The sequence below is a fragment of the Caloenas nicobarica genome, chromosome 5 (assembly GCF_036013445.1).
Source record: "Caloenas nicobarica isolate bCalNic1 chromosome 5, bCalNic1.hap1, whole genome shotgun sequence".
Lineage (NCBI taxonomy): Eukaryota > Metazoa > Chordata > Aves > Columbiformes > Columbidae > Caloenas > Caloenas nicobarica.
This window is the reverse complement of record NC_088249.1, coordinates 31,364,413-31,390,229: the sequence shown is the minus strand read 5'-3', so window position 1 is coordinate 31,390,229 and position 25,817 is coordinate 31,364,413. Positions and strand designations below refer to the sequence as shown.

General features: G+C 38.8%; 1 protein-coding gene across 1 annotated transcript in view; it reads right to left on the bottom strand.

The window, feature by feature from the left end:
• STXBP6 (syntaxin binding protein 6) overlaps positions 1 to 25,817 on the bottom strand; it is a 208,256-nt gene that overhangs the window by 33,445 nt on the left and 148,994 nt on the right. Inside the window, exon 3 of the mRNA XM_065635099.1 lies at positions 1,204 to 1,334. Within this exon, the coding sequence (XP_065491171.1) occupies positions 1,204 to 1,334 (131 nt within the window). The remainder of the gene's footprint in view (positions 1 to 1,203; positions 1,335 to 25,817) is intronic.

The following is a 25,817-nucleotide window of genomic DNA, read 5'->3' as shown; positions in this document are numbered from 1 at the left end:
CAAATCCTAGTTATTGCATTTAATTTATTATTGTGAAGTGTTGTATAGGTCTTGGCAAAACATGAACAAAAGAGCACTCCCAGAACAAATGAAAGCCCAGCTCTGTACCATGCATAGTTGCCAAAATAAAAGGATTTCAAGCAAGAAGTATTGCTATACATTCAGCTAAACATCATTTTTGAATTGAGGACACTAGGAATTCACAGGAAGATAAGTTTTGAAAGGAACACGTCTAAGCTTAAAAACTTGATAGGACTTTCAATCTGAGAGTATGCCAAGTATCTGTTATTTACAAAGCTGCATAGGAGATGCTGTGAAAGAGCCTAAAACTCATATCCCTTCCCTATTTGTCATTGCTTTCATTTTCATTATTCCTTTACCCAGCAAAAATACAATTCTACTCCTTACATTTCATAGGGCAGTGGCCAGAGGGCTCCTTTTTGCACAAAAGACTGTACTTGATGGTAACAGAATTCACTGCACCACTGTTAAGATGCTTAGGTGGTTGATGATAGCACAGCTTTGAACAAACCAAGGGGTTAGTCACAAACATGTTTTGCTTTACCATGAACACAATAATTCACTTTGTGATCACACAGTATAAGCCACATTCCTAACTTGTAATTCTGCCGTTTTATTACTGAAGATTTGTATTCATGAGCGTATTACATATTAATATGACTTTGTCTTGAGACAGCTCAAGGCCATCTGTATATTTCACATTAAAGGAATATTCCAGAACTATTTAGTCTTTGTTTTGTTTTGTTTTAAATCAGCGTTCACGTGCCATTGGAAACTAAACCATACTACTACGCTTTGTAGAAAAAAATACAAAATGTAGAAGGATCTGAGGAGAAGACTGTCCTACAAAAAATGCGAGGTTCACAATATTTCACAAGCTTGAACCTCAGTAACCTCTCCTGTCCTTGCTTCTACTTACTGCTCTATCTTAGAGCACAGTTGCATGCCAAAATGGACCCCAAGAGGCTTATAGCTGAAGACAAGGCAAACAAGGCTCTTATTTTGCTCTTCACAAAGAAGAGAGTGAGTAGGAAGAAAAGCAGAGAAAGACAGGAAGAAAAGCTACATACAACTATGAGCTTCGGCCTCCTCCCCTCTTTCCCATTAAAATCTATTTCACATATTCCACTGCATTATTTCTTTAGTGCTCAATTTTCATCTTCTAGAACTGTTCAAACTCACCCGATTAGGGTCTATACCATTGACCTGGCGAAGCTGCTCGAGCATCCACTGCGTTCTCTTGACAAAAGATGTAGAGCCTTCAAATTGCTTCACCTTCGTAATAGACGCCTGAGCTGGCTTCTTGTTCGTCACTGAATATATAAAAGAAAACAAAAAAAACCACCTGAAACGGGCTTAATATTTCAGGAATGTGCTGTTTAGTTCACTGTATCAGTAGCTGGTTTGCTGGTATATTTTCTATAATGTCCCACAAAGTAAATACATGTCACTGACTCTGACAGTAGAAAACATTCCTTTCCTGGACAACATACTGAAAAGCACATTCCTTATTGTCAGAATGATGGTATGATGCCAAACAAACATTATACTACTCGAAATTAGATATATCTTGGCCATTCTTAGGTTAAGTCGCCAATTCTCTATTAAAAAAACCCAAACCAACAACAATAACAACAAAAAAATCCAGAACTAAACCAAAGGTCTTTCCATCTGTATTCTTAAAATCACTTTACTGTTCTCTTTTCCCACACTAATTAGCTGAGGTTTTTCATACCCATCCTCTTAACTTCTTTCTCATAATTTTAAACAAGAGAACATGAAAAACAAACACAAAACCCCACGATATCTCCACGTAAGTGTAAGCCATTTATGTACCTTTTTTACAAAAAACCTGTTAGTTTAGACTGACTTTCATGTTGGTGATTGATTGAAAAAAATATAAGTTTCTTCAGTCTGTTCACAACATGTCACATGTAGGTCACACTTGTATAACAACACCAACATCTATGACATTCAATTCCCAGTTTCTAGTCACACCTAAGTATATGCAGTCACTGCACTGAGACAGTAAACCTAGCAAATCAGACAAGCCTCAAAAAATTGCTCAACCCTCTCCAAAAAACATTAGGTACCACAAAGACCATGAATAATGATCTTACGTCTTTTAAACAAAATATATGTTAAAAACCACAAGGTAAGTAATGAAAGACAACATAAACCACTCCAATTAGTGTATCCTTAGCTCAGCATCGGGTTTTCAAAGAGTACTTAAACATTAAAGCTAACTTTTCATCAGCAGGAAAATTAGTTTCCTGTATTAGACTTTTTCTCTAAACAAACGAATTTTCTTTTCACCTGTGTAACTTTAATCCTCCATGAAAGATTTATAAGCAGTTTTAGGCACTTTCTATAGTCATACTCTGTATTTTATTTACATGTTATTTATCTGTTACTGTATGTTAAGTCACTTCCAAACACATTTCCAATTTCGTGAAGAAATAATTTGTAGAATCATTGTACCACACAATCAACTAAAGATGTTGTGTCATTTATTTTTCTCCTAAAACTCCTTATTTTCAAAAATCCTTCTATCCATATGGCTCTACAGAAGGAGTATTATTGGAAAAGTGACTTTTCTTTGCTTTTAGATGCTGGCAGTCGAAGGTTTTTAAACTAATCAAGACTTTAATAGTAAGATTGCTTATTTTTGTATTATATGAATAATACTAATAATAATGATAATAATCCCCTTTACCCAAATAATCAGGAATACTAACAGGTTTCCCACTCTGAAGTTGTATGCTGCATGCACTTCTGCACTCAGGGGCACAGTATACAGTAAGTAAACATTGATGTAATACCTCATCGTTCTGTAAATTTAAAAAGTTAATATTGTTTCTCAGATGAAAGTCTACAGATCACGGTCTTGATGTTAAATGTACTTTGGAATAGATTAATTCAGATTAATATGAAAAATGCTTTTCAATATCTCAGATTTACACATTTTTAGTTCAGTATGTGTCTGTGCATGCGAAATTCCAACCGCCTTTATGAGAACTTTATTTAATAAACAGAAAATTCACTTCCAAGGAAATTTTAGTAAGCAAAAAAAACCCCAAACAGATACTGACTTTCCATGTGGCAGATAATTGTTTTTAAGACGTTTCTTTGGAATAGAAAGCAAAGTTGGACTCAATATATTGACCAGACTATTGATAAGAATGTAATAACAGATTGCCAGAAGTCTCTTCATCAGCAGACGAAGCACTGAGAACCAAATTAGTGCAGTATGCAATTTGGAATCGCATGTCCAATGGCACAGAACAGAGAAAATCCATGTGGTATCAGCAGCAAAATTAGATCAGAACAACTACTGAAATGTCAGATATTACTAGAAGTAAGATTAGTATTAAGGATTCACAGATTGCTCAATGGCCTATGCACTCAAGCCTAACAGTATCACTAATGCGAAGGTGACCGGCATCCTACCTATACTTGCATAGTACGTACAGGTTCTGATTTTACTGCAAGTTTAACACATCACTAAGTGGGAAACATTCAAAGGTTACACGAGCAGAGCATAAACTTATGTCTCAACCTTCTCTAAATTCACCCTAATATTTACTCATGTATTTTTTGTAAACTCCAGTGATCACTTTGGCAGACTCTACAGGATTCTGCTAGACCAAGCTTCACATATTTTCTACAAAGCAGTACTAATAGAAGGCTAATAGGGACTCAGGTTTTATGGTCTGTGGATTATTTCCTTTCCATTCAAAACAGGCAATCATCTACTGCTGAATGAACCATGTATTAAAAAGAAAAAATTGTGCATACTATATATAAGCCACATACAGAATCAACACTAATAGCACTGCAAACCAAAGTGTTCAAAACTAGGAAGCAGTGATCAAACACTATTTTTTTCCCCTCAGAATCTCATGGATAATCAATTATGAGATGTGTAGCCTTAGACTTTTATACAGCAAACTTCTCACTGCTCTGTAGGCTTCTACATGACATATATTCTAGTGCTTTTGAAAACAGGGGTCATTACATGTTTCAAGGTGAAAATATCAAATTTTACAGAGACAATAGTTAAACACTAAATGTCTCATCTCAACATCTCCAGAAACTGTTTGGCTAATTTGACATATCCAAAATCCAATCCTCCAGACTTCTCTGTATAGCACTATTAATAATCAACGAACAGAAGCTTTGTATTCAGCTGGAGCCATTAGTGCTCTGTACTTCGGCAAAAGAAGATCAAGTCAAGTGCTTAAACTTTGGTAACTCTTACAAATGCCTATTGGTGATCAACTATAAACACCATCTTGATTAGATGACTGTTTCTGTATCATCTAGCACACAGTAACTCTGGTAGAGGCCGAGAGGGTTGCTCTTCTACAGAAGAGGTCACAAAAGGGTGTTCTGTACCTTAAGTAGAAATTCAGTCTCAAGTAAGCTGACATGATCCTCTTGGAAAAACAGCAGTTCTCCCTTTAGGTCTCACACTCATTGCGCACAGCCAAACAGATCTAGCTGCATTTCACCTTTTGTGTCTTGGTATTTTAGGAAAAAGCTAGCATTTCTAGAACACTCAAAAAACCCTCAGCTACCCACAAACCCAACAAACATACTTTAAAACCTTCATTTAGTCCATGACAGCTTGACAGTAGCATGGCAGTCATTACAACTCTGTGAAACCCTTTGGCAGCTGGGAAAACCACCCTCACTAGCTGCTCATTATGTTGCTTTGCAAACTAGAGCACTTCTACCACACAAGCTACTGAGTGGGTGTTACCTTGCAAACATATGTCTTTTCTTAAATCTGAAAAAAACTGGAAGCAATGACATGCTCCTAGTCACATTCCCTCTCTGACAAGTCATTCAGATGTGTTTGCTAAAATCTTCCACAATCATTATCTACCTTAATAAAAGACAATATTTATGTTTCAATTTTAGTGGTGTATTTGCCTTTTTTTTTTTTTAAAAAAAGGCAATAGAAATTAACATTATGCCTTCAAAATATGAAGCTGCAGTAGTGTGGACAAAGCATGTTTATTTGGAACCCATCAATAGGCTATGGGTCCATATTTCAGATTCAAATAAATAGGCTTTTTTATTTTTACTTTTTTTTTTTTTTTTAAAATCTAAGGGAACATGCAGGTATTGGTAAAGTAAGAAAAAAAGTGTGAGAATTCAGACACAGTAATTTCTGATGCAAGACATTGTGAGGATTGAGTTTTTTTAAAGACTAGATTAACATACAACCAAAAGTTGCCAAGTCAGAAACAGCACTGCTTCTTCTAAGATTATTAACCATTTTGCTTAGTAAATAAAAATAAGTTACAGCATTAAGTTTCAAAGAGGTTAAATCTTGAGAGGCATATATTTAAGTGAAATACTCTGTTTCAAAAGCAGATCAGGGAATACAAGACAGAAATAGATCAGAATTAGCTTTAGAGAATGCTGTTACAGAGTCATGAAAGTCACTGTTCTCATCATCTGGAACACATGGAAATAACTGGATTTGGATTCCAGACCTCAGCTAGAATCCAGCACCATATGCATGTCTAGCATCTCAAGCAGCAAATCAATACAGATCTTCACACAGAAAGCTAAGGGAGACTAAAGTCACAGTCCAACTTCATTTCATCTACAGTCCAGAATATATTTTCATTATTTTTTCAGTCTTCTAAAGTATCTTTATTTGAATGGAAAAGATAAAAGAATGAAAAAAGGTTATTTCCTTAAATACCTACTCCAAAATTCCTGGCCTTAAGAAACTGTCTGAAAGCTCTAAACCACCACACTACGAACTTTTATTTATTTTATCAGAATTGAAATGGATATTTAAAAAGCAACATCTGTCCTTGAAGTCTGGACTCTGGATATCTGCGTTTGTTTTCGATATTCTTTAAATTTATATCTGTGTATTTAATAACTCAAACTCTAGGTAATTAGTAATCTTATGATAAATGGCTTGATTGCCTCACAAAATTTCTAGTCATATTGCAGTGTATTTCTGAAGTTCTGAATGACTGAAATAACAACTGAAAGGAGAAATTAAAAAGTAGAAAGTCTTGAAGACAGCAGTGACTACTGCAACTGTTTCACATTACAACAAGATTTTTTTTTCCACTTGAGCACTGCACAGACTAATAAATTAAGCAGCCTTAACTTTTATTGCTGCTGTTTCACTAGCTCTTGAGCAGAAAAAGAAAAAAAGGAAAATCCTGCAAAAGAAGTAAGAAATTACTTTCATCTATAAAATTATTTCATTTGTGAAAGTGTCAGACTGAGACTTTCTCCTGAGTGGGCTTACAGAAGTCTACTGAAGGCACTGGCTATCAGTTTGATCAGCATAATCTACCTGCATGTCAAATCCTGGACAGTGGATACTCATCCCTCAACTCAAAAATAACCAATGATGCAAAGTTCATCAAACTGGCGGTTAACAATTGATGAAGGGAAGTCTTTAGAATGCACTCAAGATAGCCTAAAGCCTTTTAAAAAAAAGATCTCTTTGATAAAGAAAACGTTGAACTGAATACCATGGCAGTGTGATGTGATTTGATGGTCACTGTACCTATAATTTAATCATTCCTAACTTCTTGTAGAAATGGTGCCCTAAAGCAAAACTTTTCTTTTCACAGTGAGACTAAGTCTAAAAACAACCAGGAGTTTCCTAAACAGTTTTTGGTTCAGTCAGAATAAAATGAGCAAATTTAAAAGCAGCAGCACATTTTAATTAAAAATATTATTTAATATTTTATATAGATTTTATTAGTAAATAAGATTATGTATTAGTATTTGTGATATAAATGTATTTTTTCTTCAATGTAGTTCTTAAGGATTAAAAGTAGGTTATGAACAGACTGTGACAGAGATAATTACTCTTCTATACTTCCCAGTTCTCCAGCGTTGCATATTAAAAAGCTATCTTCTCCCCCCAGACTTCTGTTTGTACAATTACATCTAATTCTCATTCTGCAAGTCCCTTCACTCCCAGCCACCAAGGAAACAACCATTTCTTAAATTTGCAAAAAGCTCACTGACTAAAATTCTATCAGTCACGTACACAATCCTAGTAAGCTACAGCTACTGCTTGGGCTGATTATCTGCAGTTTCTGACTGTTGAAAAAACAGTGACCGTTTTTTCTTTGTCCAATTGCCACTCAATTCTGCAACACGTTTGAGCTTTTGCACTCAGAGGAGAAAGCATAAGTAACTTGTGGAAATGCCTCAGAAGTCTGAGGAAACCCAGCACAGATTTCTTTCTTGCCAATGGCATAAAGTACAAAAGCTCAAAGAAAAGATAACATCAATAAGATATCTACAAGAACTGACCCTCATTTGCTATTCTTACCTATATCATTCCAAAGCAAAATTCAAGAAAAGATTTCTCTCTATTCCTCTAACACGAGGAGCAATTCCTTCCGTCACAAGAACAAACTTACAATTGTTTTCCCCCACATTTCAAAATCTTTCTCCCTGTTTTCTTCCCAGAGTGAGGAAACGGGGACCTAGCAGGGGAAAGGACACTAAATAACACATCCTCAACCCTTATGATAGAAGCTTGTGTTACTCCTGCTCTGCAATGCTCCAAGGTTGTTTGAACTACTACTGTTCAGACCACATGGTCCTATAAGCAAAGTATGGTCCTGGCAAGCAACTTCCAGAATTTCCTAAAGCCACTTTCCAACAATCAGGCAAATGAGACTGAAGATTAAGATGGAGCGAATAGGTACACTCTGACTTATTTAGGTATTAAAGAATAAGGACCAGATACATGGAACTATCTTATTATGCCACATGAATTTCAGGAAAACTATTTCCAGTCTGCTTCACAAGATGGTTGCAAGCTTTGCTTTCTATCAACTGAAGCTTTGAGTATGACACCAAAACTTGTAGTATTTCACATTTTTTCAGAGCAGTTTCAACTAAACACTTATGTAATGTGGAGTCTACATGAATTCTAGAACTTTGAGTCTTCCCACTGTGGTTGTCCCACTGCTGCCTCTTGTAACCTTCACACCTGCTGTGATTCTTAGACCTCAGCTACCTGTGATACAAAGAGATGCTCTGAGAAGACAGTGCTTATAACCCAGACTTATGTTGCCACCTCCAAGATTAATTTTAGATAAAGGAAAAAAAAAAAAAAAGGAGATGTTTGTAGTAGAAGACAGCTAGCCTCACTGAAAATTAACAAAGGCAGCTAAAACTGGGGCAGGTTTAAATGCTCACTTGTTGCTCGAGGGTTGCCAGATGTCAAAATATCAGATAAGTTGAGACTTGACTTCTCAGAACTGCATTTCCTCCTTTTTGCCTATATTTCGTCTTTCTTTCCTTTGACAATGCTACTTTATCAACCATCTGGGATCCAAGGAGCTGCAACCAGGGAGAAGCTGCACAGTTCCCAGCTTCTCCACTTGCCAAACAGGACAAGGGAATGTCAGTGGCCCTAAATGCACAGCAATCTCACCAAAAAGCAATTTGTTCTGGTTTTTGAGGCACTGCATAATGTTTTGACATCAAACTAGAAAACATGAAGAGAAGCTTTCAGATACGGAGGCAAACTACCCAAAAGTCTAAAAACATACTGTTTTTTTTCCCAGAGCCCTTCCCAGTAGTTCAAATAACAAACAATTTGCATCATCTGTCTGCTTAAATCAGCATCTATTGCACTGTCCATAACAAGTTGCCAGACTCAGTCTCATTGCTTGCCAGATAAAAATGTACCAAATATGTATCGGTTAATTAAGTTTTATTCATACATGGTTCAAAATATAGTTTTGTTTAAGTAATAAGTTTTCTTTCTACATAAAAGTTATCTTTATCTACTGAATAGTAAAACAATAATCAAATACTAAAAAAAAGAGTTACCCTGGAAATTCAGACTAAGGTATGTGGTATCTTCCCAAGATGAAAGCCTAGACAAAGCAGTTTTCTGATACCGCCCCTGCCCCCCCCCCCAAAAAAAAATTGCTTTGGGTGCTTCTTTTTCCATGTGTAAGACACCATAAAGTGCTATAAGCCTGGAGACTGTATGTTTTCCAAACATACCACTGAATGCATTAATAAAATTGCTGCTTACAGGCAGAGTGCCTTGCCTTTCAGTTTTGTACCTAGTTTTCCATTACATTTACTTTTCACAGAACCATGTAAGTACATGTTTAAGCCCCCATCATACCATACACATTACAGTCCTTATAGTTTGTTGACACTCATTTTTCATTCCTAACAATTTTTTAAAAAACTACAAAGATAGAAGAATTGCAGTTATAGATTAATTGCTTGCTGAAAGTTCCCTTCATATATTACAGTAATACAGTTTAAGGTACTGATGCCAAAGCAACTGCTTTTCCTATTGGCACAGTTATAGGGACTGATGCAGTTAACAGTGGAAAGAATTGCAGGATTCATTTTATAGCTAGAGAGAAAGCTTCTGCTTAACTGCAAATATTTGGAAAGGAATCTTATTAAACACATATTAACTTCCAGAATGATGACTGAACTTCCAGGTTTTGTTGGAATTGCCTTTTGCTATTCCATATTGCAAAGCAGCCAACTCTGAAACTTTTCCCACCTCCACCTTCCTGCCTACATTCAGCTCCATCAGAAGACTCTGCATATACTTCTAGTCAAATACAGCAAATCTGAGTTGTGTATATGTTTTTAGTTTAAACCTAGTTGAGACAACAGGATGGTGCGCTGACAGATCTGTCAAGGCACTGTTGCTGCAGAGGAAGGTAACAGGGGTAACAGGTATTGCAGTCAGGTCCCAGGGATGACTTCCTTACAACCAAGGGACCAAAGTCTTCACCAGGGACCTCTCAACCAGTGCTGAGCTCCTGCTGACCCTGGCCTAGGGCACTGCACATTAGTAGTTCAGCCTGGGATGGTAGAGCCTCCCCTCTTAACTGGAAGGAGTTTAGTGACTGAGAATTTCAGCCCACCATAGCACGTGCCCTTCTGTAATTAGTCTGGATCATCTGCAGCTTCAATCTTCTCTGCTCCTTTTTCCTTAAGAAGCAGCAGCATCCCACACAGGCTTTGTTCAACAGGATACTGTAAATAGGCTTGTAAGCATTTACGCACACTTCAGAAAATCCCACTTCAATCTTGTTTAGAAATCAAATCAAGGCTCAAGATACAGACCATAGTGAATATCTGTGTGGGTGGCTTCAGACACTCCTTTTAGCACATTCTGATCACTTCAGCACCCACAACTATGGAGAAGAAGTTAAAGTCAATACCACAAAAGTACTTCTCAGCTTACTGAGTGGAATTTGGCGTAATTCCCGTACAAGTTAACAGATGTGCATCCGCATGCAGAGAGTACACTAGGAATTACCTCACCACCTTGAAAACAATGTTTGAACTTCACAGCAAGTGTCCTGAGGAGCAGGAAGAGGCTCTGGAAAATTGAAGTTTGAATTTGTTACACAGTAACTGACATAAAAAGTGTGGTATTAAGAAATTGTTCTCCATTTCTAAGTTTGCTTAGATAACTTGACAGGCTTCAGATTCTGGGACAAATTAGCCAACGACTTTTAAGATCCTACAGTCTAAGAGGACCCTGTGGTAACGGGGCAGAGTGTTTACTAGAGCTTTTAAAGTGACTTATAAAACTGTGCTGTTTTCTTGATTTTGTACTGAATCAATGACCTACAGTATAGCAGATGAAACTCCTACTAAAGAAAACACTTTGTACAGAGCAGATGCAAGAAAGGACTCTGTTACATCTGTTTAATACAAAATCCCTAGCTTTTGCTGTACAACAGCCTAGATCACAACAGCAGCGTACAAATTATTCTGTATTCTTACAACTCAAACTTTCAGATAGACACAATTTTACAAAAACCTTCACACTCACATGTGGCGTGGTAACAGCAAATTGCAATATAAGCAACTAAAAAAGTCTGGTAGACTTTGATGGCTTCAGATTACGAAGAAATTAAAAACCAAACACATACACGAACCAAATCAAACCAACAAAACTCCTAGAAACACATCTGTGGGGAAGTACAGGGAGTGACTAAAGGAGAGGCCAAGCAGGAAGAAAAACAAGTAAGTGGGCCAATGGCTGCAATCCCAAGTTACCATCATACATTATTTTAACTGAAACCAGCTATCTAAATCCTGTCCATTCAGCAACAACAGAACCCAGTATCTCAATCTATGAAGTACTCTACCAACAGTATATAACCCACAGGACATTTACTCAGCAGAAACCACATATCCAGCCTTTCTTGTGTCTTTCGCTGCAAGTGCAATAGTTACTATGAAGTGATGTTTTTACATGCTGATGTTTTACAGAAATAAGTATCTTGCTGAACTGGGACCCAACGCTTGTGTTGTGTATTTACCCTCCATTTCTTTTCCACTATGTTTATTCTCCAGCTCCATTTTAAACTTGTACAAGGATAGCATTTCTCAAACTGCTTTTTTTTTTCTTTCAACTATTGATTTATTGCAGCTACCCATTGAGCTTGTTTCACTTTGTGAACAAGATGCAGGTAATTAAAGTGCCTAGAAACTAAAGTATGTGTGTAGTTTTCTAGTTTTACTATCCTTACTTACAGAATGACACATCAAAAGGCCCTACTGTAATAAACTGAGAGCAAACAGCCAAGGGCAACACCAGAAGAATGAGTGACAAACACTGAATAATTGGCTACGAGTCTAAAAAATATGGAAAAATAAACAGGAAGAAAACACATAGTAGACCGTTCAAAGCAACAAATAGTTATATTTTGGTTCCATTTCTCTTTAGACAGCAAAAACAGGAAAAAAAATTCTAATTCAATTCCCCTCTCCCTGCCTCTTTGGCTGCACACTCTAAAATAATCAACATGATCCTGATTTCACTGATGGCACATGCGTTAAGGTGGTATGATTTTTTTGGGAAATAAATCATTAGCTGCTCAAAATCTAGAAGAGTAGCTCAGTGAATTACATGGTACACATGTCTTCCATTGTCAAACTACAAGGTTGTAAAGAAAGAGTGAACTAAAAGTATTTATGGTATTAACTGAGGAAAGGCAGCCTTCTACTACTGCTATGGAAACACACAAAAAGAGCCCCCACAACAAACTCTGCAACTCTTGTGTATTTGTTAATACACAGACACTTTATATTAAACATATATTCAAGACTAATGTGAAATGGTTATAACATTACTGAAATTAACAGCAAAGCAAATGTATACTTCATGTTATCAGAAATAATTTTCAGAGCTCCAGGATTATAGCACACCATCAACTGCTGATTGATTGGGTCAGTATCCTCAGAAAAGCAAAAACCAATGCAGAAAGACCTTTGGGAATGTACTTCAACTGTGTAAAGATACATAATTTCTCAAGCTTTGAACAGACACCTGAATCTGAGTATATTAGCTTCACAGATTTTGCCCATGCTATGAACAGCTGCTCATTTATCTTGGATAATGCTTGGATAATGCTTGGATCCCAGGTATGTTCACAGATCAAATATATCCCATAGGAATGTATCCCCCATTCGACTCTGTAGAAACATGTTTGAACTTTAAGAAAAGTTTTCAACCTATATTCCACATCACAAATTTCACATTTGTGGTGGGCTAGATTTTATTTGAAGGTGCTATGTGCAAATAACTTTGAGTTACTGTATGTCAGGGGTGTCAAACTCATTTTCACCGGGGGCCACATCAGCATTGCAGTTGCCTTCAAAGGGCCGAATGTAATTTTAGGACTGTACAAATGTAGAAGTAGTTACATTTGTACAGTCCTAAAATTACATTCGGCCCTTTGAAGGCAACCGTGAGGCTGATGTGGCTCTTGGTGAAAAATGAGTTTGACGCCGCTGCTGTATGTAGTATCTTAGTTACCTGACATATGAAATACTGCATACAGTTCCGTTTATTAAGATAAAATATATCACTGTAAGGGACCAGAGCGAAAACTAAAAAGTAAATACTTAGCATCTGAATTGTTACTGGTATTACTACTATCAAAATCCTCTGCAAAGCTCTGAATCTCAGAGCAACCCTGTGTGCTTCTTTTAACTCAGGTAGTTTTACTGAAATAAAACTAGTCTCATCTGCCATTAGACAACCTTGCAATTTGAAAATTTGTCTCAAATGATAGTTTTCTCATATTTACTATTCTTTGGGAAAACTCTCCAAAGCATCAGTTGTCTCTCTTTATCAAGGATATGTCTGCCATTTCCAACCATGGAGCCTTCCTAGCCTTTAAAGAAGAAAAAAACCCAGGAACTGGTAAAAAATTGTTGTGGTGAGTAAAACATCAATCAGGTTTAAGAGTAAAAGAGAAAGGAAAGCATGCACACTGTTAGCAAACAATTACAACAGTTTTTATTTCTCCAACTTAATCATGCTCCTTAAATCAATCATAGAATAGAATCATAGGGAGTTGGAAGGGACCCACAAGGATCATCAAGTCCAACTCCTGTCCCTGCATATGACAACCCCACGGTTCACACCGTGTGTCTGAGGACGTTGTCCAGTCTCTTCTTGAACACTGTCAGGCTTGGGGCCGTGACACCTCCCTGGGGAGCCTGTTCCAGTGCTCCACCACCCTCTGCGTGAAGAATATTTTCCTAATGTCCAACCTAAATCTCCCCTGGCACATTCCTGCCATTCCCTCAGGTTCTGTCATTCGTCACTAAAGAGAAGAGTTCGGTGCCTGCCCCTCGTCCTCCCCTTGTGAGGAAGCTGGAGCCGCCATGAGGTCTCCCCTCAGTCTCCTCTTCTCCAAGCTGAACAAACCAAGTGACTTTAGCTGCTCCTTATACAGCTTCCTCGCCAAACCCTTCACCAACTTTGTAGCCCTCTTCTGGAGGGCTTCTCCAGTAGCTTTATATCCTTTTTATCCTGTGGCACCTAGAACTGCACACAGTGCTACAGGTGAGGCCGCACTAGTGCAGAGCAGAGCGGGACAATCACCTCCCTTGCCCAGGTGGCAATGCTGGGCTGGATGCACCCAGGACACGGTTGGCCCCCTTGGCTGCCAGGGCACACTGTTGGCTCATGTTCAACTTGCCCAGGTCCCTCTCTGCAGAGCTGCTCTCCAACATCTCGTCTCCCTGCCTGTACGTACAGCGAGGGTTGCCATGTCCTTGGTGCAAAATCCGGCACTTGCCCTTGTTGAACCTCATGTGGCTGGTGATTGCCCAGTTCTCCAATTTGTCCAGATCCCTCTGCAGGGCCTCTCTGCCCTCAAGAGTGTCAATAGCTCCTTTTGTGTCATCGGCGAACTTACTTAGTATTCCCTCAAGTCCTGAGTCTAAGTCATTTATAAAGACATTGAAGAGTGCTGGCCCTAAGAGGGATCCCTGCATAGGGATCCCGAGATGGAACCCGCTAGTGACTGGTCGCCAGCCCGACATAACCCCATTTACTAGAATCCTTTGAGCCCGGCCCATCAGCCAATTGCTCACACACTGCTGTGCGTTTACCCAGCTGTATGCTGGACATCTTGCCCAGAAGGATACCGCGAGAGACAGTATCAAAGGCTTTACTGAAATCCAAAAAGATCACGTCAACAGGTTTCCCTTGGTTAACTAGGTGGGTAACCTTGTAGAATGAAATTAAGTTGGTCAGGCAAGACTTTCTTCCCCTCATGAACCTGTGCTGGCTGGGGCCAATGACTGCGTTGTTGTTCAGATGTTTTTCAATAGCTCCCAGAATAATCTTCTCCATGATTTTGCCAGGAACGGAAGTGAGGCTGACAGGCCTGTAGTTGCCGAGGTCATCCCTGTTGCCCTTCTTGTAGATTGGGACAATGTTTTCCAGCTTCCAGTCTTCCAGGATCTCTCCAGATTCCCAAGAGCATTGAAAAATTATGGAGAGAGGTCCTGCTATGATGTCAGCCAGTTCTTTAAGCACCCTTTAACAGATCCCATCAGGCCCCATCAACTTGTAGGGATCTAGCTGGAGTAGCACATCCCGTACATGTTCTGGATTCCTTGAGAGTATATCGTTCTCGCAGCCATGGTTTTCCAGCCCAGGGTTATGGGGCCCCCAAGTCCATCATTGGTGTTGAACACTGAGGCAAAGAAAGCATTAAGCATCTCAGCTTTGCCTATGTCCCTGTTAATAAGGTGACCATGCTCATCAATTAATGGGCCAATGTTATTTCTAGCTTGCCTTTTGCCATTAATAGATTTTAAAAAGCCTTTTTTATTGTCCTTCACAGTATTGGCCAGCTTCAATTCTAGTTGAGCTTTGGCAGCACGAATTTCCTCCCTACAATGGCGAGCAGCATCTCTGTAGTCCTCCCATGTTGCCTGACCTTGCTTCCACTGAGAATGTAATTTCCTTTTTCGCTGTATTTGAAGAAGAAGATCCCTGCTCAACCAAGCTGGCTTTTTACCTCACCTGCTAGATTTTCGGCATTTTGGAATTGCCTGGTCCTGTGCTCTTAGTAGGTGGTACTTAAAAAATTACCACCACTGATGGATCCCAACACCTTTAAAAGCTTCTTCCCAGGGAATCTTACTAAGTATTTCTCTGAGCAGCCTGAAGTCTGCTCTCCTCATATGTAGTGTTAAGGTCTTGCTGTTTTCCTCCCATTAGCAAAGATTTTAAACCTGACTTCTTCGTGGTTGCTGTGGCCAAGGGAGCCACTGGTTGCCACATCTCTCACAAGACCGTCTCTGTTAGTGAGAATCAAATCTAGGAAGGCACCTTTCCTGGTTGGTTCCCTTAATACCTGCACCAAGAAGTTATCGTCTAGATGCTTCAGCTGGCTGTTGCTGCCAGCTGTATGATAATCCCAGCTGATATCTGGCAAGTTTAAGTCTCCCATAAGGACAAGGGCAGATGATTTGGAGGTTTCACTTAGTTCCTTAAAGAATAACTCATCAGTGTAATCATCCTGGCTGGGTGGCTTATAGTAGACACCCACGATGACTTCTGCTTTATTTGTCTGACCCTTAATCTTTACCCAGAGGCTCTCAACTTTGCCATCACCAGCTGCCAGCTCCATGTGCTCCAGCCCCTCTGCTACATACAGTGCCACCCCACCGTCCCCCTGCTTCTCCTATGCTGTTTGTCCCTTCTAAATACCTTGTAACTTTCCATCATGGCACACCAGTCACAGGATTCATCCCACCAATTGCTAATGCCAATTATATCCTATCCCTGGGACCAGGCCAAGGCTTCTAGTTCATCTTGCTTGTTCCTCATGCTGCGCGCATTAGTGTAGAAGCACTTCAAGTGTGGTTGACTGTGCCAAGTGCCTCCTCAAGCCTTGGAGTGCCATCCCACTGCTCGTCACTGACCTGCGGGCTACCGCCCCCTTCCCCCTTCCAATCTAGTTTAAAGCCCTATCAATTAGTCTTGCTAGCCCCTGGGCAAACACCCATTTCTCCTTCTCTGAGAGATGCATTCTGTCAAGTGTTAAGAGACATGGCAAAGGACTGACTTTCCCATGGTCGAAAAAACCCGAAGTTCCATTGATGACGCCAGTCGCTTAGCCATGTGTTGATTTGCTGGGCCTGTCTGTTCAATTCTGTATTCCTGCCTGCAACTGAAAGGGTGGAGGAAAAAAAATCACTTGAGCACCTAAGCCATTGACCAGCTGCCCCAAAGCTCTGAAATTCTTTTTGATTTGCTTAATACTACTTTTGCCTCTTTCCTGCCAACATTAAAAACCAATAATGGGTAATAATCATAGGACCTTACCAGCCAGGGGAGTTTTTGAGCCACATATCTTACCCTGGCCCCAGGGAGGCAGCAGACTTCCCTGTGGGTTGGGTCAGGTGGGGATATCGGGCCCTCTGTTCCCTTAAGAAGGGAGTTGTCTATTAGAATTACCCTTCTTTTTCTCTTTACATGTGAGGTTTTAATGTGTTTGCTGGGTTTCATATGGGGCATGGGCTGCTTGGAGGACCCCTCCTTCCCAGAAGGGTCTTCACCAGCAGTATCAGCTGCTTGCCCATCCAATTCCAGGGCCTCATACCTGTTGTATACAGGCACCTGGGACGGTGGGGCAGGCTGAGGGTGTGTTCACCTGACACCCCGAGCTGTAACCTGTTTCCATTCTCCCCCATCTTCTGGGTTGCCCCTTACAGCCTGGTGCCACAGCAATCAAGGAATGACATACACCTCCTTGAACAGTAATTTTTAAAGGTACTCCACCAAACAAAGGTTCATCAGGGAACATTTTGTGGCAAGAGGGAATTGTGCACAGGTAGGTCTCACTTTGATATGCAACTAGGAGATAGCTAAAGGACTTTGGCAACAGCTTCCGTGTCCCAGAACATAAACTACATAACTAGCACAAGCTTAAGGTGAAGATCACCTCCGCAAACTGGAAGTTTACCTAAGCCATATCTTCAAAATATTACATAAAGGGCTAACGTTCCAAAGTCATGTGAAGAAGTGACTTAAGATGTTGCACTTAAACAACAGAGTATTTTGAAAAGGTAAGTTTTCAGAGTGTTCAACTGAACAAAAGCTGAATATCTACAATCACAGACACAAGACATCACAGTAAAATTAATTATATGGAAATACCCGATATATTGTCAGAAAAGCGAAAACTACTGTGGCGGATGGCTGGCTTTCTGCAGCTTTCTTCCATGAACTCTTGGCAAGTCAGTTACAACACATATTTTTGAAATGTCTGTATTTGTGCTTCCCATAACTAGTTGTAAGAAATCTCAGAGAAATTGTTTGCAGTTCTCTTCATCAAGGATTTTACTGACTTCAAAGATTTTCAGCAGGTTCATTACTTCTACTAGATTTAATGTGATTAGGTATAGATTTAACCTAGTTAAATCTAGTAGATTTAATCTATGCTATTTAATATGCTATTTAATAATAAATAGCAGGTGACCAAAGCAGTTTTTAGTCAATATGCTATTTCCATTTCCTAAAGGGTTCACTAAAATAGGTAATTTCTAGGCAGAAAAACACAATTAAAAAGACACCAAAGGATAAAGTTTACCTTATTATTTATGATGCAATGTTTGGGTACATCTAACTGAACCATCTTCCTCATTATGTTTGTGCATGGGCATGTGTACAAAGGTAAGACTAAATGCCATCGGCTTTTTTTCTCATCAGCTCTTTTTTTCAGTTTGTATTTTTCTCCATTTGAAGGAGGCCTATTGATTTGTGTATCTTAAAATGCATACCTCTTTATGTTATAGGATTAATTACTGATATTTCACAGGCATACTTCTTACAGGAATATACTCCAGGTAGTCTGTATAGGCTCCAAATTTTCTACACAGTAAGGTGGAAGACTATGCTTTTCTCTTTATTCATAACCCAATTAAATGCAATTTGGCTTCAGATTTAATCTTTCAGCTGTGAAGCTCAATGTGTCCCTGGCTATTACTTAAGACATGAAATTTCAAAACAAATAAAAACTGGGAAACAGGTTTAAGACACAACTGATGACTCACACTTAATGAGAAAAATAGATACTGTATAGGCACAGAAATGTCTCAAAAAAAAAAAATCTAGAAATAAGTCTTGCACATTTTAAATAGAAAATAGTATCTTAAAAACATGTTAATGATTTACTATGCTAATGCAGCATTAATTTTTCATTTGCAGTAACATTTTACTGCTTATAGTAGCTTTAGATTTGTGAAAATTTTTCCCCTGAAAATTACTCCAAAAAATAATCTATACTGCCAGTGTTACAAAGGGAGTCTTCTTCATGAATTGATTTTAGAGCACAAAAATGAGCGACTTATTTATTTGCATGTTATAGATCCTGTACTATACACATTGTACTACACTATTATGAGAGACAACATCCTTTTAATTTCCTAAAACTGAACAAAAACAACTGTTAATATTCCACACAAATGCCCCCCAGAAACTCATTACCACCTTAGAGACATGTTATTAGTTATAATTGGAAAAAAAACCCCAAACCTGTTTCCAGTAATTGCAACGATCACTAGCACTGTCTTTAGTAAACATTAAGATCATAATTTCCTTTAAATTTTTATCAAACAGGATTGTTAAAAGCCATGTAATGTGAGTATGTTCCATAGTAATATTTTCACATTCTACCTCTGACAGGATTAACTGTTTGCACCTCTGCAGATTAACAGTTTGCACATAGTTCATTTGGGATGTATTTATGTTTGATCTGCCCAAGGAGACAAGTTTCCAAAGAAAATCAGAACATAGGAAATAACCCACTGTTAGAAGTACTAAGACCACCTAAACAGATAAAAGTCTCTTATACTTTTTTATTTTACATATTACTGCCACTGTGTTGCTCCCCTTTGTACTTTGTTAAAAAAAAATGAACACCAAACTAAAAAAAAAAACCTAACCAAACAACAATCCACAATTATTTTTTCCTCTTCAGCTTGGCTTGCAATTAAAGCACTTTTCAGTTTGACAGACACTCACTAAAGCCTTCTAAGCACTGTGATCCTACCAAAATGCAAACAGAGCAGAGAAGGAAAACTAACAGACCCAGAGGCCATGAAATAATTTTTGACACATTAAGTGATACCTTAAGAAGTCAGACCTCAAGTCATAGCTGAAATGTAAACTGAAGCCAAGAGAAGAAAGAGATTTCAGTCTGAAAACATTTTAAAGTTCCATTTTTAGGTCCCAGTTCAATACTGAAGTGTTATTTAACAAGTTTGTATAGACTGCACTAATTTTTCCATCTTCTGTAAATGTCAACAATAGAAGCTAGTACATTCCAATTTCCCTCTACCGAGTACCAATTATCAAGTCACGAAGCCCTCAACAAACAAAAAGACACAACATCATTAAAATATATGAACCCCGAAGGCAAAAATTTCATTGATACCATAAAAAACTTACATAGAAACCCAAAGAAATTATTAAAAAATGAAGTCAGAACTTTCAAAACGTTATTTTTATACTATACATTAGTGGCCACCATTCAAGATAGGTCAGAGGCATTCAGTAGTATAGCACCCAAGTGCTATAGTGTGCACTTCTTTCAACTGCCGAAGACAATTTTGATATTGCCTTGCAGATTTTACTGATATGTCATTTTTTTCTGAAAGATTAAAAACAGTGAGTCTTTCTCTCCTCCAATAAGATGCAACCACAAAAGTCCTTCTCCTCCTTCATAGGGCACAAAATTAGCCACTATTTTCAGCACTTCCAATATAGAGACTAAAATACAAGACCTTGCTTTTTTTAGAGGATGAAGGATGGAATTCAGGTGATAATTAGTGAAGCGTTCACCTCAAGAGGTGCAAAACAAGACATCAACATCGATGTTTTATGAACTGAGTTGGCCTTTTGAAAGGTTATTAATCATCCCTACACAGGGCCAACTGTGCTAATGACTCAGGTACTCTCAGTTAAATTCTATGGACAGGGAATGCATACTAATGCCTGGTTTGAAATCCATCAGCAGATGAGCGTTTGAATACTAGCTGAGCTAAGCTTGGTCTGCTCTGGCACACTTCAGAGAAAAACAGGAAAAGGCAAAACCTGTTCCTCCGAAAAGTATAAAACGCACCAAAACTGTTACACATCTAGCCCATGCATCTGCTTTGCAAAACAAAACAACAGCAAAAAAACCCCAGAACAAAACACAAAACCCTCACCAAATCAGAAATAAAACCACTTTATTAAAAGCACTACTGCTTGCTTTTTTTTTTTTACACCATCTGAACAATAGGATTTTATCTGTCCATGCAGATAACTATGAATTATTTGGCTGGAAGTGTGTGTTTTGTATGATTGAATTGGATTAGTTTCCCACCAGAAAACAGTCAGTGAAATGATAAATGAATTTACAGTACACAAAGGACAACATAAAGGAAAATCATATACAAAGAGTATTTTCTGTAAAGCAATATCCATAGTGTTCTCAGACACAATAGACTAATATTAGTCTTTGAGAAGGGAAAACCAATTATTTTCTTTTGCAAATGTGCTGGTTTGACTGAAAACGGGTTACTTCTCTTCATGCAGTTAGAAACCTTTCTTTTTCATTTCTAGCATGCTCATTATTTGGACTTAGCTTGAGAACAAGCAGATAACACTCCAGCACAGAGCTAATGTTTTTAATTGCTCTGGTGTGAGAGCCAAGGACATTCTGAGTGCCCTGCCCGCAGGTGTGAGACAGTGAGGCAGAGATGGGGCAGAGCTTGACTGACATCCAGATTGATGAGTAAGAGTATGCAATCCCATTAGCGTCATGCTAATGATTTAAGGAGAGTTGGGAACTTCCTGTTTTGGCTCTACTGATCTCTCTGGTTCTTTTCTCTCTCTCCCTAGGAGTAGCCGGGAAGTTTCGGTCAGGACGTTTAGTTTGGCGTTTTCCCATTTTGCAGAGGCCTCTGGGCTTTTCTGCCTTTTTCCTCTTTTTTTGCTGTTGGGGACCGGGTGCTGCTTGCTGGGACTGGCTGCTCAGTTGTGGATGGAGTTCATGAGGAATCACCTTGAGTATCTTTTATTTCTATTTTTTATATATATATATATATATTTACTAGTAGTGTATTAGTATTTTGTTATTTTATTAAACTGTGTTTATCTCAATCCAAGTTTCTCCTTTCCCTTTTGATTCTCTCCCCTGTTGGGGGGGGGTGAGGGAGGGGGTGAGTGAGCGGCTATCGTGGTTGTATTGCTAGCTCGGGTTAAACCACAACAGCAAATGGTGTGTATGAGTGATGTATTGATATGTATAGCCAAATTAAAACCAGGTGGAAGGGAAAAAAAAAAAATTGTTCCTAAGATCCTGATTTCCTCTACCTTCAAAGGTTAAAACTAAAGATATGGTTTTTGAAGCAGATAAATGCAACAGTTTGAAAGATCTTGAAAGGAGAAAAAAAATTAAACCAAAGATAGGACAGGCGTGAAACATAAAGGAAGTACAAATTACAGAAATCAAGAACCTTAAATGTTTAAAATATTTCACTATCTAGCAGCAATTACACAACTAGGACACTCAATAGCTCGAACCTGTGCCAGCAGGTGTGTCCCCTCAGCTTACAGTCTTGCTGCAGTTGTTGGTACAAGAGCTATAATGGAGTGGAGCTACCTGCTGTCTTGGGGGTGGTCGTACAGAGGACATTACTATACTACTACTGCAATCAAATTAAAAAAGAGTTATTCCCACAAACAGTCACATATCAGGAGAGGAAAAATCAATGCTAGAACACTGAAAAAAGGCCCTAATCCATGGAAGTATCTGGAGGAGAAATAATTCCCCAAACAAACACCTAAGAAAAATCTGGGTATGAAGAAATGCTGCAAAAAGCTCCAACAATCTGCATGTCACCAAACGTCTCCTTGCACAAAAATCAGTGTCTGGACATAAAGAGAACTGACAGTACAAGCATCACTGTAACACCTCGAAGATTTGTTCCTACGATTGTCACTATGCCTTCATTGCACAGTGCAATGAGAGGGATTTATTTTAAAATGGATGAACTGCTCATTACGTCTCCCTGTACTTCTGACTGATTTTTAGCTTCTCTGTGTTAAGAAGGGAGGTGCACACCAGCATAAGATCAGGCAAGTTTGGTACTTGGCAAGAGTGTTAAGATGCAAAAAAAGTGCAACAAATTCCAGTGGGTTTTCTAAAAGCATACATCTGAAGTTATGATTTGTAAACACAACGACCTATAAAAAGATGGACAACCTGAAAACCGAAATCTGACAATGCAGCTTTCTTGTCTTAGGACATTTTATTTTCTCATGACTGATTTTTTTTTTTTTTCCAGTCCTTTGCAGTGCATTGGAGGTAACTGTGGATGACCTATACCATGCTACATGTTTTTACAAGATACTCTCTGGAAATATGCTTGAAATGGAAAATGCATTTGTTTTCTTCCAGTCAGACACTAGAAGAATCAAACGACACCAGGTGAAAGTAATTTTTCCGACTTCTTTAGAACAGGAGACCCTAAATGAAACTACTTACTTCTTGTGTCTATGGTAATCTAGCAAGAAGGTTCAGCACACTTGCTGCAGAAGTCCTAAGAAAATGGGTAATTTGTGCTCACTTTCTATGAACATCTGCTGCAACACAACCTAAAGCAAAACTAAGGTAAAGAAACATGCCAAATAAAACCACGTCCAACCAATAGTTACAGGATGAATACATAACAGCCATAACTGAAAAGTAAAGTAAGATTCAAATATCAATTTTAATAAATAAGATTTTACTGTGGAATCTCCTCATGAGGGAGATTAATCTGGGAAGTCAAAATCAAATACAATATCCTTCACAGCATGACATTGTTAGAATCTTGCCACACTTCACTGTTAAATTTTGGAAAAGATCATCAAACTTGTGAGCCAGCAGAGATACTGTTGGCAATACTTATCAGGAGCAAGGATAAAATCAGTTTAGTTTTATCTTGATAGGAGCTTCCCTCTTTCACTAAATGTCTTGCATTTACCAGCATCCTAGTTCATATGTAATGTATTCATTATTAAAATAAAGTTAATTCAGGACTAACATATCTCTAAACTCAGTCTTCAGGGGCAAAAATGTCCACTGGTAGCAGTGACAACTTTAGGAAGAAACAAGCATGTTCATAACAAGATTTAAGCTAAATCTAATATTTTCTTCTTCCTCCAGAAAAGTTTTTTCGCTTGTTCCAATTCCATTATGAAGTTTTAAAAAAGCTCCTGTTGTATATAGCACTCAATTCCCAAAACATTTGTGATTTCATGACAGACTGGAATTACTTCGTTTAAACACGCTGGAGTTCCTCCACTGCCACCTACTTGTCTTTCCCACAAGGCCAGCCCAGGTGCAGGACTTCCCTTTGTCTGGGCTGAACATCATGAAGTTCCTGTCTCTCCACGCCCCCATCTACAGTCAACTTAAAAGAAGTCCTTTCTCCTTCCCTGCATATCAATTACTCCCCTCCAACTTGGTATCACTTGCAAACCTGAGGGGAGCACAGCGTTGTCCCAGCCATAGACAAGGACGTGAGCTAGGACTGGCTCCAGGATCAGCCTCTGCACCATACCACCAGCAGCTGGCCAGTTAGGCTCCGAACCACTGAGGAGAACCAGAATCACACCTTTGAGCCTTGTGGTCCTCCCAGCTCTTCCCCTCACCTCACAGTCCACCTCTCCACCCGAAATACCCTATCGGCCTACAAGGACAGAAAGGCAAAACATTGAAAGCTGTGCTACACTTCTACATTACTACATTCCCACATGATACCTGAGGGATGTTATATTTACTTGGTTTATAAGTGCACAGCATTGTCAGCCAGGTGAGGGAGGTGATTGTCCTGTTCTACTCTGCACCAGCGTGGCCTCACCTGGAGCACTGTGTGCAATTCTGGCACTACCGTATAAAAAGGATATAAAGCTACTGGAGAGCATCCAGAGGAGGGCCACCAAGTTGGTGAAGGGTTTAGAGGGGAAGCCGTACGAGAAGCGGCTAAAGTCACTGGGTCTGTTCAGCCTGGCAAGACTGAGGGGAGACCTCATGGTGGCTCCAGCTTCCTCACAAGGGGAGGAGGAGGGGCAGGCACCGAACTCTTCTCTCTGGTGACCAATGACAGAACCCAAGGGAATGGCAAGAAGATGTGCCAGGGGAGGTTTAGGTTGGACATTAGGAAAAGGTTCTTCACCCAGAGGGTGGTGGAGCACTGGAACAGGCTCCCCAGGGAGGTGTCACGGCCCCAAGCCTGACAGTGTTCAAGAAGAGACTGGACAAGGCCCTCAGACACACGATGTGAACCGTGGGGTTGTCATATGCAGGGACAAGAGTTGGACTCGATGATCATTGTGGATCCCTTCCAACTCAGACCATTCTATCATTCTATAAATTCCATTACAAGCATCAATACATGTATTTACTGCTGTAATGCAAAACAGTGAGCTATAGATCTTCTGTATTTTGATATTGGTTTTATATAATACATAATTTTTATCCTCACCAATAGTCATTTTAGTATGCTGGCTACTCTGTAAAAACTGCAAGCACTTTAAAGTGAGGGGATTAAGTAAAAGAAAAATCCCACAATATTTCTACCAATTTACCCACTCCTTCGCTTCTCCCCATTCAAATTCAAATTAATATCAAGAAATAGAAGCATCTCCACACAGCGGGACTAACAACTGGAATTTGAACATTTAACTAACCAATCCCTATTTTTCTTGTATGAAATTTATTACTATGCAAGCTACATACATTTCTGTATTTGTATTTGCCTTTTTAAACTTTTGGTGTGGTTATGACTTTTTTGGAGTTTCTTTCTTATTCTCTGCTTCCCATACTCATAAACCAGACAATTCCCATCCTGAAAGCTCCTATGTCTCATCAGATATATGTATAGTAGAGCATTTGTGTGATTTTTCCTGTTCTCTAATACACAGTATTAATATATCGTAATATTTTAAGCCTCATTGCTTATAAATTTGCTGTTAATAGGTTCTTCCCACTGCACAGTTTAGAGCCAAAAATCACAAGTGTTGGCTTGTCTACTGCCTATTTTATGAAAGTTATCCTGTAATTACCCCGTTAGAGACATCCATAAATACTCATTGATAAAACCAGTTAAATGGTGCAGCAAAGAGGAAAATATATGTGCTGTCCTTACTGTAAATTGCTTAGTTTAAATGTATCAATGTGTTTCTGAAGGGCTTGAAACTACATTGAAATGTGTTATTCAGGTTGAGAACTCAATGGCCTTGAACTACAGTAGTGGCAGTAATAACTCCAGAGCTTTTTCAGTTTCTTTAAGCCTTTACCCTATGTGAAATAAAATTATTTCAAAGCTTGCTGAAAGTCTAGAGCATATTAAACCCTTATTATAGTAACTAGAGAGACCAATAATTAGCCATGTTCTCTTCAAAGGAAACAGTTTGCATTTTTAAAATCAAA